The sequence below is a fragment of the Agelaius tricolor genome, unplaced genomic scaffold, assembly GCF_023055355.1.
Source record: "Agelaius tricolor isolate 1412-34295 unplaced genomic scaffold, bAgeTri1.0.p SCAF_19, whole genome shotgun sequence".
NCBI lineage: Eukaryota > Metazoa > Chordata > Aves > Passeriformes > Icteridae > Agelaius > Agelaius tricolor.
Genome location: NW_027269279.1, coordinates 15,098,639 through 15,113,758, shown reverse-complemented (window position 1 = coordinate 15,113,758; position 15,120 = coordinate 15,098,639). Strand labels below are relative to the sequence as shown.

Genomic DNA, 15,120 nt, shown 5'->3' with positions numbered 1-15,120 from the left:
CAGCAGCAGGCATTGCAGAAAGGATTTCTCAGGCTAGGAACCCACAGAGAAGTCCGTTTGCAAATGCTCCCTGCTCAGGGTTTGCCACAGCTCAGCTCCCTCCTGTTGGTTTGTTGGAGGCACCAATCTCCTGGCCTGGGTCAGGAATGGCCAGCAGGACCAGGGCAGTGATTGTCCCTCTGTGCTGGCCCTGCTGAGGCACCTTGAGTTCTGTGTCCAGTTCTGGGCCCCTCATGGCAAGAAGAACATGGAGTCACTGGAGTGTGTCCAGAGAAAGGAACAGAGCTGGGAAGGGGCTGGAGCACCAGGAGGGGCTGAGGGAACTGGAAAGGGGCTCAGCCTGGAGAAAAGGAGGCTCAGGGGGGACCTTGTGGCTCTGCACAGCTCCTGACAGGAGGGGACAGCCAGGGAGGTCAGGCTCTGCTCCCAGGGAACAGGGACAGGAGGAGAAGGAACCAACTCAGGCTGGGCCAGGGCAGGGTCAGGTTAAAGATCAGGAGAAATTTCTTCACTAAAAAGGTGGTCAGGCCTTGGAAGGCACTGCCCAGGGAGGTGGTGGATGTGTTCCACCATTCCCAGAGGTGTCCAAGGAACAACTGGATGTGACACTTCATGCTCTGGGCTGGGTGACAAGGTGGGGATCAGTCACAGGTTGGACTTGATGATCTTGGAGGTTTTTTCCAACCTAAACGATTCTGTGATTCTGTGATGATAAGCACCAAAAGTGTGATTAACTGGATTTTTTGGACTAATTTTTTTGATCCTTTTGCCAACAACAGCAGCCAGATATTCAGGTGACACAAGACTTTGCCCAGACCAAAAAGTCTGTAAGGCCTGTGGAAGAAGTCTGGAAGTTGAAGAAAGAGCTTGAGGATGAGACTCAGCGTCGGCAACAGCTCGAGGCAGAGATTGAAGCCATTCAGAACAACATTGTCCACCTGCAAAACCAGAAGCCCCAAGAAACTGTGGTGAAGAAAGAACTGGTGAAGAGGGTGCCTGACCCCCAGCTGGAGGAGAGTTTCCACAGACTGCAGCAAAACCTGGCAGAGGAGCAGCGCAAGAACCAGGCACTCCAGGATGAGCTGGAGGCTCTGAAAATCCGGCTGCGAGTCCTGGAGCACGAGAAGAGGGAAGGAGGGCAGGAGTACATAGTGAAAGAGGTGCTGAGGATTGAACAAGATAAGGCTCAAGCTGCTGAAATCCTGAAGCTCAAAGAGGAACTGGAAGAGCTCAGGAGGCAGGAAGGAACCAGGGAGAGTGAAGTCATCCTCTTACGCCAGCAAATTGCTGTGCTGTCCAGCGAGAAGAACAAAGAGCAGGAGAAGGTGACAGAGAAGGAGGTGCTGAAGCTGCAGAACGATCCCCAGCTGGAGATGGAATTCCGGATGTTGCAGGAGACCAAGGAGAGGGAGAGCGCCCTTCGGCAGAAGCACGAGGAAGAGCTCAGCTTCCTCCAGGAAAAGCTCAAGCGTCTGGAGAAGGAACGGGCCATTGCCGAGGGCAAAATCACCGTCAAGGAGGTGCTGAAGGTGGAGAAGGATTTGGCCATTGAGAGGGAGGTGAACGAGCTCCGGCGCCAGTACGAAGATGAGAAGTCCAAGGGCCGTTCCAACGAGCGGGAAAAGGCTGAGCTGCTCAGGAAGATCCAGCTGCTGGAGGAGGAGAACTCCAAGGTGGTTGTTCAGGAGAAAGTGCGTGAGATTGTGCGCCCAGACCCCAAGGCTGAGAATGAAGTTGCCAACCTTCGCCTGGAGCTGGTAGAGCAGGAGAGCAGGTACCGCGGTGGGGATGAACAGCTGAAGAGCTGCCAGAGCGAGCTGGCTGCTCTGAAGAACAGAGGGCCCCTGGTAGAAGTCAAAGAAGTCATTAAGGAGGTCATTAAGTACAAGAATGATCCAGAAACTGAAAAGGAGCTACAGCGGCTCCGGGAGGAAATCATAGAGAGGACCGGAGCTATTGAAAGAGCTGACCTGGAGATCTACCAGCTGAAACAGGAGATACAAGCTTTGAAAGACACCAAACCCCAAGTGCAAATGAAGGAAGTTGTTCAAGAAATCCTCCAGTTTAGGGAAGACCCCAAGACTAGAGAGGAGGTAGAGTCGCTGCGAGTGCAGCTGGCAGACGAACAAATGAAGCACATTGACCTGGAGAGGGAACGCCTTCTCCAAGAAGAAAAAGTAAGACTGAAGGAGGAAGAACTTTCCCAGGTGAAGGAAAAGGTGGTCCAGCAGGAAGTAGTGAAGTATGAGCAGGATCCTGCCTTGAAAGCTGAGGTGAACTCCTTCTCGCAGAGCATCGAGAGCGAACTGAAGCAGATTGACGGCCTCCGTGAGGAGCTGCGCAAGCTGCAGAGGAGACGCTCCGAGCTGGAGCGGCAGCTGGAGGAGCTGGAGAAGGAGAGACAGGCCCGCAGGGAGGCCGAGCTGGAGGTGCAGAGGCTCAGGATCCGGCTGAACGAGCTGGAAGAACAGGAGAGAGAAACGACAGAACGAGTGACTGTGAAACAGAAAGTGATCCTTCAGCAAGATCCCCAGCAGGAGAAGGAGCACTCCCTCCTCAAGCTGGAGTTAGAAGAAGAGAAGCACCGCAGACAAGTCCTGCAAACCGAGCTAGAAGCCCTGAGAAAGAAGCTCCTTTCTTTGGAGAAGATGGAGGTCAAGGAGAAAGTGGTCTTTTCAGAGAGTGTCCAAGTGGACAAAGGAGACACGGAGTATGAGATTCAAAAGCTGAAGAGCAACCTGGAGGAAGAAAGTAGGCGCAAGAGGGAGCTGGATGCAGATATCAACCGCCTGGAAACCAGGCTGTCCGAGGTGGAATTCAACAACTCCAAGTCGTCAAAGGAGCTAGACTTGTTAAGGGAGGAAAACCACAAGCTCCACCTCGAGAAACAAAACCTACTGATGGAAACAAGGAGACTGCAGTCAGAGATTGAACTCACCGCAACAGAAGCTCAGGATCTGAGAAACATGACCCACGTGGACAGTGGAATAAACCTGGACTCCAGGTTCCAAGCTTTGGAAAGGGAGTTAGAGGATCTGAAGCAATTATCCAGAGAAAAAGATGCAGAGATTGAGCAACTTCAGAATCGCCTGAAGACAGTGGCTATCAAGAGGGAGCAACGAGAGAACCACCTGAGGCGCTCCATCGTGGTCATTGACCCCGACACCGGAAAAGAGATGTCTCCAGAGGAAGCTCACGTGTTTGGCCTCATTGAATGGAGCCTGTTTGTCAAACTGAAGAGCCAGGAATGTGACTGGGAGGAGATCTCAATAAAGGGTCCCAATGGGGAATCGTCTGTGATCCTCGACAGGAAGTCTGGCAGGGAGTTCTCCATCGAGGACGCCCTGAAGAGCGGGAGGCTCACGGCGGCCCAGTACGACAGTTACCTCAACAAGGAGATGTCCATCCAGGAGCTGGCAGTCTTGGTGTCCGGAAGCAATTACACAGCGCTCGCTCCACTCTAGAAACTTCACTTCAAGAGCAGCCAGTGAGAGCTGCAGCACCTTGCAGACACCCAGATCACTGCAAAGCCTCGCCCTCCTTCGCCTCTTCCAAACTGCTACAGCCTCTGCCCCGGCCATGCTATGCAGCCACTCCGCTTGTTGTCACACACTGCAGAAAACACCACCAGTAGTGGAAAACATCTGCCAACCTCCTGAAACCCCTCTTCCTCCCTGCCTACCAGAAAACAAGAGAAAGCCTTAGGACAGTGAAGTGCCTCGAGTCCAAAAGACTCAGTAGAACCTGCAGTTTCCTCAACTCCTACTCACACAGTCGTGCACGAAGCCATGTCAGGAGAGAGACTGAAGGTTCAGGTGACTCCAAGGTGACCAGCAGGAGCTGGTTACATCAGCTGCATGGTGATAAGCCAGACAGTCCCACCGTGGACAACTGACTCAATGATGGGCTCATCCTCTGAGAAAACCAGCTCTGTGGAAACCAAGGTTTCAGCCCAGAATCACCACGTCAAGACTCACCACCACCATTGTTCACCTCTGTGCCTGTGCTGCTGGGGAAGAATGAAGGTGTAGTTTGATGGCACCAGCCACTGATCCAGGAGGAGCATTCACACACCCCAGAGGTCAAGGAAAAGGACATGAAGAGATGGCAGAACCACCAGACACAAGGGGTTGTGCACAGCATGCAGGGGAACCCAATGCAGAGGGCCTCCCACAGGCAGCTCCTTCACTCGTGGTTAAAAGCTGTTAGTGCTGGTGTTTTCCTGGATGGAGTTACATGCAGCTACATGTTTCATTTACTTGTGTAAGGGAATGGGGAATAGAGGGGAATTCTATTTATAGTACAAAATAAAAATGCAGTGGTTCCAATCAGAAGGTGTGTGGTTTTCATTAATTATGGCAGCCTCCTGATCTTTGGGTGTACAAGAAGTTGCCATTTAGGAGTCAGAATTAAAGCACTAAGATTATTCATTTTAGCTATTGGCTCTTTTCCAAGGGGAAATTGCTGGAGCAGCATTGAAGCTGGGACTAATGAGCAGCAGTAGATGGGAGTGAAGTGCACTAAAGAATGGGACTGACTGCAGGAGAACAGTGGATCCCACTGGGATGGTACCTTTGAGAACTCATTCACTTCCTTTTGCCCCAATTTCAGCTAATACCCAAAGCCTGGGGAGCTCAGATGTCCACAAAAGCAGTCATAAGCATTCCCTGCTTATCCCTCCTGGCTCTGGGGAGTAACACCACTATTTTACCTTTGTGACTGAAGGGATCAGGGAGGATCTCACTGGTCCTGCAGGCTCTGAGCCCCACAGGTCCTTTCCAGCAGAGGCCAACTTCAAGCACCATGAGGAGCACAGGGAATGAGAAGAAACATTCCCACCCCTGCAACAGCTGTAACACAGCTGCCATTCACTCACCACACTGGAGACTTTAAAACAGTCAATAATTCATTACTCACTCGAGACACAGATGAGCAACCAAGCTGCAACAGAAATTCTTTGGAACAAAGTCAGGGAACTAGAGGTAAGGAGATGGGGGAAAAAGCGTTTTGGAAAGTTTGAAACAATTTATTGAGTTGTTCTGTACAAGATTAACATTTTTCATACCACCCCCACCATCTTCAGCAAGACAGTGCCAACACACATAAAAAAAAATAGAATAGTAAACTGCAGCTCTTACACCCAAAAGGAACTGCCATCCCCAGGTAAGTGCCATGGGAGCCTATCCCTCCCCATTCCATCCTGGAAGCGCTGCCAGTTGCCTCCCCAAGGCAGAGGTGCCAGCCTGGCTCCCCATCAGCTGCTCTGCATGGGCCTGCCTTGCTGCCACTCTGCTCCACACCACTCACTCATTCATTATAGCATGTAAAGAAAAAATATCCCACAGAATTTCCACCACATAAACGTTTCCCTGAGGCAAGAGGCTTCGCTAAATTCCTAGAAGGAGGGATTCTGCACACGGGGACTTCCCAGCAGAAGCATTCAAGTGAAAGCAAAGAGAGGGAGGAGAACCAGTACCTGGAGTCACTCACTGAGAGCCCCTATCCTGCCAGGTGTCCCAAGCTTTCAGCTCCCAGGGGAAGGTGAAGGTGCCAAGCACCCCTCAGGATGAGGCCTTCAACAGGAACCACACGACATCCACTGCTCAGAGTCCACCAGAAATGCTGTGCTTCCTTTGACCCACACCAGTTCTGTCTTTGGCTCTTCTGCTACAACCTAGGTATTTTCTGTAAACAGACTTGAAATCTGAGCTGTATCCATTAATTTGAAATACAATCAACTCACCGATCTTGGGCAGTGAATGCATCAGCTCAAATTGAAAACAGACATTCTCAGATCTTAACAAAAACCAGAGCAAACTAAAGCAGACATTTGCTGCTATCCTGGGGTCAGCATCCTTCCCCAAAGCTCAAGGAGGAAGCTGCAAGCTTTTCCTTGGAATACCAGCAAATTCGACATGGATCAGCACTACCCCTGCACAACTGGGACGTGGCTGGGGGGGCCTGAGACAAGACAGACTGGGCAGAGCAGGAAACCAAACCTCAGAAAGCTCAGGTGGAGCCTCAGCCTGCCCTTAGCCCCAAAGGGGGTGCACAGGGGGAGTATTTAGCTCAAAAGTTAAAAAAATGAAGAAGAAAAGACACCCCCAGACTGTAGATGGTCCCTGTTCCTGCAGCTGTGCTGAGCACATGATCCTGGTGCAGGTACCTTTGAGGTGTTTTTCTCTGGAATTCATTGGACAGGTCGTGACCTTGGTTCATCTCACTCATTTCCTCTGCCCACCAAATTGATCCTAACTCACAACCCTAGGAAAGAATGGCTTTAGGGGAGGGCCTGGAACCCGCCTGCACATACTGGGATGAGAACTGGTGCTCCTGCTGGATTTGGGACTGTGCTCAGTCACCAGGTCACCACTGAAGTCCAGACAGTGCAGCTTTTTTTTTTTTTTCTTCTGATGTGCAACCATAAAAAGCTCTATTAAATAAACCAGAATACATTTTAAATACAGAATGATTAAAAAAGGGTTGAGGAGCACACAAAATAGGGCTGAAATGTGTGTCACTAGTCCATTCTTGCTCCACCATAAAAGGCACTGGAATTATGTCTTCCCATCCACGTGACATGCTAAGAGGTGTCCCATTCAATCCAATGCATTCGATGGCAATGAGGATAAAACTGAGCAGGAAAAAAGCATCCCTTTGGAGGGAAAAAAAATCCAAAAACTCAAAAGAAGTAGAATTCTAAAAGTTGATGACTGCATCTAAAAATGTCTTTAGTCTCTAAAGAGTCTTCCTTCTCCTCCAGAGGGGAACATCAGGTGGTTCCTTAGATTCACCACACAGGAAATGTTAAATCCTCCAATTAAGTGTAGCACAGTTTTATAGTACAATTGGAAAGTTACTCAAATGTCTTCAAGAAAGCACTGGCAGTGCTAGAATTATCCAAGTAAATCCGAAGCAGAAGAAAGAAGCACCTTTCATACCCTCCACAGGGAGACCAAGGAGGTAACTGGACTTGGAGGTACTTGGCAGCTACAGACACAGGTGGGTGGGAATCCACTGCAGGACCACCCCAGCCTCCCTGTGAGTTCCAGCTCCTGCCAGTGCCAGGGAATGCAGGAAGGGCAGCAGCAATAAACAGTGCTACAAAAGGCTCCTCTCATCAGGGCATGGCTCCAGGTGGCCCCATGTGTGGGGCTCAGCTCTGAAAGCCTCTGAGCAGACACCCCAATGAGTTCCTTGTTGCAGTTCAGTCTCTCCAGTTGTCATAAAAAAAAGAAATAGGAAAAAAAAAAAAAAGAAAAAAAAAGAAATCAAAAGACACAGCTGGTATCCAAAGTCCATGACCTGTTCCTCTGGGTTTTATCCTATGGGTGCTGGAGCTCCCCTCCTTGCAGGCGTCACAACTTGCGCTGCTGTGCATTGGACCCTTTGCCGTGAAGCTGAGAAGCATCTGAAAGAAAATAAAACAGCTGGGAAGGGGGCTCAGCACCCCCTGAAGCACAGCTGGGACAGCCAGGCCTCTGCACAGAGGGAAAGACCTACTCTTCCTTCCCAGCACCAAGGGATCAAGAAGAAGAAGATGTGCTTGGAGACATTTCTGCACTGGGAGCAGCCTCGGAGGAAGGGACAAGGGAAGCACTGAGGGTCCCCTGTGGGCTCCCAGCAGAAGCCCCAGGCACAATTCCAGCTGCCAGGGAACTCCTTAGCCTGGGCCCTTCTCTAAATCCACCCTGCCACATCTCCCCCTCCAGGAGCCCCAAAACACATGCTGTGGGTGCCTTGCCCCTAAGGTGGTTGGAAGTAACCTGTTGTACATTTTTGCTGTTGTAATCACAGAATCATTGAGGTTGGAAAAGACCTCCAGGAGCAGGGAGACCAACCTGTAACCCCTCCCCAGCTTGTCCCCAGCCCAGAGCACTGAGTGCCATGTCCAGGCCTTCCTTGGACACCTCCAGGGATGGGGACTCCAAACCTTCCTGGACAGCCCCTGCCAGTGCCTGACCACCATTTCCAAACAGAAACTCCTCCTGATGTCCAACCTAAACTTCCCCCTGTCTCCTCTTGTCCTGTCACTGGTTGTGTGGGAGAAGAGTCCAACCCCTCACCTAGAAACCCCTTTCAGGTAGGGCTTTAGGTGCTTTATTGATTTTTTAAAATTATTTATTTAGGTGCTTTTTAAATGAAGGCTTTAGGTGCCCACTGATAGCAACAGGATCCATAGGAATCTCACCACTGATGGAACAGAAAGGAATGGATGTGGAGGACAAGAGAAAATGCACTGAAGAGAGAAAAAGGAAGTTTAAGGAAGCAAAAGTTTTCCAGGAGCAATCAAACCCACTTCAGACTGTGATGGACAAATGGGAGCACTGAGACGTGCAGCTAAGCAGCAGTGGCACCAGCAGTGCAGCAGCAGCTTCTCCTCCAGGCCAAGAACAGCTCCTTTGCATGCAAGAGCTCAGCCCAGCACATCCCATTTCCACATTCCCAGCACAAGGAACCTCCACCAGCACCAGAAGCACCGACCACACACAGGCAAGCACTGGATGCTCTTTGCTCAGAGGCTACTGGATCAACATGGATATAAAAGCACTTTTATTTAAGGCATCAACATCCCCTTGCACTTGCAGCAACCTCCCACACACCTCCAGTGCTCAGACACAGCAATGCAGCTGTGGGCAGGTGTTGGCACAGCCAAACACAGCTGGTGCCACAAAACACAGGAATTCATTTTAAGGTTATGGGGGTCACTTAAATATCTGCTGTGTTCTCCCCCAAAACACCAGAATTGGGAGAGTTCCAAGAGATGGCAGCACCAGGCTCCATCCCCAATCTTTAAGTGAAAACACCAAGTGAGAAAGGAGGTCCTTGCTGAGCTGGATCCATGGTCAATTTTCCTCCACTTATTCCCAGTGGTCTTTTGTCTTGTGGCCCTGCATCCTGCTGAAGAATTCATCAAAAAATTCTTCTGTTATAAGCCCTATGAACAACAGTGATCACTCTGAACTCCCTCAACTAAAGGGACAGAGAGCTGCTCCTCAGTGACATGGAATATACTCCACAAGCCATGTTCAATCTCTGATCTCATTCCAGAAGTGTGATTTACAAACAGGAAGGAAGGGTCTGTCCCACCAGTGATCACTGCCAGGACCTTCTTCAGCTCTACCACACCAGCATGGCACAACCCACATCAAACTTCAGCAAAGGAAGCAAACCCAACCAACTCTTTGCATTTTCCTGAGTGCACAACACACTCTTCCTTCTTCAGCCAACAAGCACCGTGCTCAGCACTCAGGGGTCTTTTATTCCATGACTCCTCCAGGAGGCTACATGGTTATCCATGCACACACCACAGGGCCAGGCTGGCACTCCTAAATCAGGCTCACTTAGCCCAGGAAGACCATCCCAGCAGGAGCAGGTACTAAGATAATGGCACTAAACTGCACCCAAGTGCTAAAGAACACACCTAAGAAAGCAGAAATAGGAGTTATCAGGGGAATAAGCAGCTCCCTGGAGCAGGTAAGAATGATCTGCTGGCGCTGAATTTCAATTTTCCTTACTTCTCTCCTTTGGAAAACTCCTGTTTTATGCATCACTTCTGCAGGCATCAAACTGGGGCAGGAACAGGCTTAACTGCCAAATCCTCACGTTGTGAGCAGCAAGTGGAGCAATCTGCATTTACACTACAAACTTGTTGTGAAGGAGATGCTGGCAATTAACTCAGTGCACAGACACAAGACAGTCTGGTCTGACACATTTTATGTAGGCCACCAGGAACAGAACTCCCCAGAGCTGGAATATTCATTCCAGGGCAGTCCTGGCAGGCTGTGCACAAACAGGCACAGCTTTCATCCTGGCAGGATAATTCAGAGTATCTGCAGGAACCAACACTTGCTGTTAGCACTGAGGACTCATCATTCCAGAAACCACAGAATCCCAGAATGGTTTGATTGGAAGGGACCTTAAAGCCCATCCAGTGCCACCCCTGCCATGGGCAGGGACAGCTTCCACTATCCCAGGCTGCTCCAAGTCCTGTCCAACCTGGCCTTGGACACTTCCAGGGATCCAGGAGCAGCCACAGCTGCTCTGGGCACCCTGTGCTGCCCACCCTCACAGCCAAGAATTTCTTCCTAATCATGGAATGGTTTAGGTTGGCAGGGACCTTAAAGCCCATCCTGTTCCACCCCCTGCCATGGCAGGGACACCTTCCACCAGAGCAAGTTTCCCCCAGCCCCTCACTCTGTACCTCAGAGAGGCTTTAGTGACAACCACAGAGCTGGAAAACATGGAAACCCCTTTGGCTGCAGCCCTGAAGGAAGGATCTGCTGAGATAGAGGGAGACTCACGAGGCAGAAGACAAACAAGAGCATCTGAGAAGTTACCTGGCAAACTCTGTGGTAAGTGAGTGGCCAGGGCAGAGTGTGGGAGTGGCGCTGCGTGGTGGGGGCTGGAGTGCAAACCAGCCAGAAGACCTAGAGAGAAAAACAAAGAGAGGACAGGGAAAAAGGAACAAATACACATCCAAGACAGAAATGAGCAGAGGAGCTGCAGCAGTTAGCAGAGGTCAGGTTCCAGATATTGGCACTTCTGGGTGAGCTCTAGGGATGTTCTCCAAATGCAACTGCTGGAGATACAAAAGCAGGGAGCACAGCACAAAGCAACAGCCAGAGAGATGGGCTGGTGTGCAATGGGGCAGCCCAGCAGAGCACTGATGTTCTAGGTGACAGCACAGGCACAGGTGACACACAGGTGACCAGCAGGATACTCACTGTGCCCGAGGCCGTGGTGGAAAGTTCCTGGAGCAGGTCCTGTAACTATTGCATCCTTGGAAACTCCTGCTTTTGGGGAGGAGTCGGAACTGAAGGAGATGACATGGAGAGGGAAAGAATGAATAGGAGAGATAATACCTAACGGGGTGGAGCTCAGGGCAGCTGGCAGCTTTGGGTTGTTGGACTTGTAGGATGGAGCCAGTACACTTAAGGAGGAAGAGCTTGTTAGCAGCACAGCTCCACTGGTTCCTTTCTGCAAAGCAATGGAAAAGGTCAGTCAGGAGAGGGAGAATCAAGGTACAGCATCATTCAGACTTACAGATCTGCAAAACATGGAATGCTCAAGAATTCCCCCTTGGAAAAAGCACCCTCCTAGCCAGGGCCCAAGAGATGCCAACACTTGAGGCCATCTGCAGATGGACATTGGCAAGCCAGCTCTTCTGAACGTGGCCATGCTGGATTTGCCTCCGTGACTCCCTTGCTCTGGAATCGTGCCTCCATTAGGCAGAGGAGAAGTTTCCACACTGCCTGTGAATTCCAGGGGTTTGCTTCCTACTCACTTATGGCAGCAGACACTGCTGACAACTCCAGGCATTGAGGGCTGACACCCAAGGCACCCCAGGAGGTTATTTAGGATCTCTCTCATGGAGACAGGTACCACTGAGGAGCTCTCTAGCTCAGGAACAGACAAGCTGTATCAACTGAGCAGTACATGCTTTCCATTTAAACACACTCCTTGTATTTCCCAGTTCTTTCCATGGGGCACAAAGGAAGGCAGGCATAAGCAGCCAACAACAAATGAATACAACATTAGGAACTATTACTTTTTTGCTATAGATAAAAATGAAGCCCCTTATACCATTGAGTAATACAATATTGTAATAATACAAGTCTGTATTGACAACCCAGAAGTCCTTCCTGAAATGTTCTATCCTAACAAATATTGGGGAAATTTCTCTATGGAAAGGATGGTCAGGCACTGGCACAGCTGCCCAGGAAGGGATGGAATCACCATATCTGGGAGGATTTAAAAGCTCTGTGGATGTGGCACTGGGGACATGGGTTAGAGGTGGCCTTGGCAGTGCTGGGGGAGTGGTTGGACTCAATGATCTTAGAGGGCTTTCCCAGCCTGAATGAAACCATGGTTCTATAACCACAGGTTATTTATTCTATGGGCCAGTCATGACAAAAGTGGCAATAATACTAAATAATACTAAAATAATACTAAAATAATACTAATAATACTAAAATGACTTGGAATAATTTAAAGAGGGCTAAGTTTGTAGATCTAATAAATAATAAATTCATCATTATACTTTTAGTTCATGCAATGAACTTTATCTCTTGTGATAAATTACCTTACTGCACTTTCTCTTAATCCAAATGGGAGCCCTACTGTCCCCATAACTCACAGGGCCAGGGCAGGACCATGACACAGCCTGGGCAATAACTGCCCTTTGGAAGGCAGCACAGTATTCAGCTCAGTGGTTAATTAAGCTGAAAGTGAAAGCTGGAATTCTGGAGGGCAAGCCCAGGGCAAAGGCCATAACTTTCTAGTCTAAAGCAGCTGAAATCCAGACAGTCATTCCAGATTTTTCTTCTGAAGTGCCCCCTTCAGGGCAGCAGTGAGCAGCAGCTGCCAGCAGGGCCCCCTTACCGGGACAGAGGTAGAGGCTGCGGTGCTGCTGACCACAGCTGGCTTTAGGGACGAGGTCAGCAACTTGGCCACGCCCTGGGTGCCCCCGCTGGAATCTCCGTTGGAGCCTCCAGGAGGTGCCACCAGGGTCAGCTTCTGGGCCACGGGAGGTTTCTTCACTGAGGAGCTGGAGGCCGGGCGGCCGGAGGCCGAGCCTGGGGATGGGGCCGTGACGCCAGGGAGCAAAGTCCCAGAGGAGCTGCCCTGGTTGGCAGGAGCTCCAGAGGAGCTGCTGGAAGAAGCCCCGTGCTTGGAGAGGGAGCCAGCGACAAAAGGGGATTTGTAAGATTGTCCTGAAGAGCCAGAGCCACTCGAGTGCTTCCCGGCGTAGCTGAGAGAGGATGAGGACAAGCCTTGGCTCTTGTGGGAGCTGCTGGAGTTCTGGGTGCTGCCTGGGGTCGTGGAGGAATGGAAGCTCTGAGCTTTGGTTGATGACTTGACCTGCTGGAGGAGGGAGCGCTGGGGCAGGGGGGTGGAGGATTTGGGATTCTGCAGTTTGACAAAGGGAGCTGGGGAGGTGAAGGTTTTCTGGAGCTGAGCACCAGGGTGGAACACCTTCACCTGAGCGCCCGGCACCGGCGCCGATGCCGGGGGCCCGTGGCCTGGCCTGACCAGGCTGTGGTGCTTCTGTTTAGCCTGGTGGGCATCAGGAAGGATTTTGCTGGGGGAGGCTTGGCAGGAATGCTCTTTGTAATTAGAGTTCTCTGTCTTCTTGTCTTGAGAAGACTGGCCCAAGGCCAGGGCCTGCTCAGCAAGGAAGTTTAGAGGAGACTGGAGGGAACCAGAGGATGATGTAGGGGAAGGGTTGGGCTTTGGAAATGTCCTCTTCTCCTCTGAGGATGCAAGAGCTGGGATCTTCTCTGGTGGAGCTTTTGGAGCTGCAGGAAGAGTAAAGTCAGGGCTCCCTGCTGCCCTGCTGTTCAGCACAGCCAGTTCCTTGGACACAGCTTCCAGGGAGGAGGTGGGGTTGTGAATCAAGTCCTCATCCAAGGAATCATCCTTGAAGGTGGCAGGAGTGGCAGTGCTGCTGGCAGCTTGGGCTGTCCCAAGGGACAAGAGCTCCCTGGTTTGGGCACTGATGCCCAGGGCTCCTCCCTGGGGCTCTGAGGACATGGCCAAGGTGCTGCTCGAGTGCAGGGACGGGACAGACACTGACAGCTTCTTGTCTGGCTTGCAGGAAGAGTCCTGGAACAACATCACAGGAGAAGGCACAGTCAGAAGAGAGACAGGGTTTACTGCTGAGGAGGGGAGGGAAGGTTCACAATCTGGGGATAAAATGCAGGACACACATATTCTGTGCCCACGAGCCCCCACTTCCCTCCCAGCTGCCACTGCCATCAATTTTAGCTGCTGTTCCAGTTGTTTTTTCCAAGGCAAATACTGAGCAGAGCCATTTCACAGTAGCTGATACAAAGCTCAAACACAGGGTTCAGGGTGGCAGTCATTTGACATTTGGCACATACCAACCTTGAGAACCAGAAAACAGAACTCACCTTCACTTTCACCTTGGTAGGAGCTATAACTTTCTTCTTCGCCCTGTTTGGAGGAAGACAAGAGAAACATGGCTGAGTGACTGCCCCAAGGAAGGAGCCAGCCAGGGAGCACACCTGGGCCCTGCTGGTGATGATCCACTGAGTCTTTGCAGGGAACAGAGGCAGCATCTCAGGTTGCTAGGATTCAAAACCACATGACATTTGGTTGCTGCTCTTGGAAACCCCAACTCCCACCAGGGAGCTGATCAGGGAGTGGAGCAGAGTCTTGGAATGGCAGCAGAGCAGTGAAACACCCACACACACATCTGCACCAGCTGCAGGACCCCACTGCTGCCCTCCTACAGCGAGGCCCAGAGAGAAACTGGCACAGAGACTGTTCTGCAGAAGTTACACCCTTCTTTTGGCTTCCCAGAAGAAGCAAAAGATGCAAAAGCATCTGCCAAACTCCCAGAGAATAGATCTGGTCAGATGCAACCTCTGGTACAAGACATCCCTGAGCTGCTGGGTGTGTGGCTGAGGGAAGGATGACTCTACACCCTATTCCACTTCCCCTCACTCACCAATTCCAAGAACAGGACTGTCTGCCAAACTGACACCAGCCTAAATCCATGTCCTCATCTGTTATCAACCACCAGCAAGATCCATGAGACCCTTTGGATTAAAGCCCCTGCCCAGCTGGATTCTGATGGCTCTTGGTGAGCCTGCTGCACCCACCTTCACCAGTCTGAGCTCATGGTGCCCCTCCTTGAACCAGGCAACAAGAAAGAGGGAATCCAGAACCCAGCAAGCACCAACTGAACAGGCTGCAGAAATCACACTCCACCTGACCTCCCTGAGCCTCCCAGGCCCAGCACACAGGCCTCACTCCAGGCTGCTGAACCAGAGGCAACCTGGCTTTAAAGTTGTTCTTTTTGAGCTTGCTGAAGGCTAAAGCACCTGAGGAAAGTGTTGGGAGATGTCACATACAAGCAGCTGCTCTCCCTAGGCCGCCCCAAAGGAAGCAGCACTGATCTATGAGGGGGGAGCCAAGCAAGCTCAGGTGTTCCTGCAGGATCCCCCCAGGCCCCAGGGAATGGAGATGAGCAGTTTTCACTCCAGAGGAAGGCTGTGATACTCACAGGACTGATGTGAGGTGTCCGTGTACACGCCTGCTCTCCTTAAACAGTGTCCTAAGAAGGGAAGAGAGCAATGAGAAGTGATATCC

The 15,120-nt window shown here is 51.0% G+C and overlaps 2 protein-coding genes across 7 annotated transcripts in view; one reads left to right on the top strand and one right to left on the bottom strand.

Annotated features, from left to right (window-relative positions):
• Positions 1–4,334, top strand: part of PPL (periplakin) — a 28,779-nt gene extending 24,445 nt beyond the window's left edge. The window contains exon 22 of the mRNA XM_071444527.1: positions 780–4,334. Within this exon, the coding sequence (XP_071300628.1) occupies positions 780–3,464 (2,685 nt within the window). The 3' untranslated portion in view covers positions 3,465–4,334. The remainder of the gene's footprint in view (positions 1–779) is intronic.
• UBN1 (ubinuclein 1) overlaps positions 1–15,120 on the bottom strand; it is a 37,178-nt gene that overhangs the window by 1,933 nt on the left and 20,125 nt on the right. For 2 of the 6 annotated variants that reach the window (XM_071444529.1, XM_071444533.1), the window contains 6 exons: positions 15,035–15,085; positions 13,917–13,959; positions 12,385–13,608; positions 10,728–10,980; positions 10,341–10,430; positions 5,006–7,411 (listed from right to left, as the gene is read on the bottom strand). In XM_071444529.1, the coding sequence (XP_071300630.1) occupies positions 7,359–7,411; positions 10,341–10,430; positions 10,728–10,980; positions 12,385–13,608; positions 13,917–13,959; positions 15,035–15,085 (1,714 nt within the window). In that variant the 3' untranslated portion in view covers positions 5,006–7,358. Of the gene's footprint in view, positions 1–5,005; positions 7,412–10,340; positions 10,431–10,727; positions 10,981–12,384; positions 13,609–13,916; positions 13,960–15,034; positions 15,086–15,120 lie in introns of those variants that run through there. The other 4 variants (XM_071444531.1, XM_071444534.1, XM_071444530.1 and 1 more) reach the window with 3 other exon arrangements.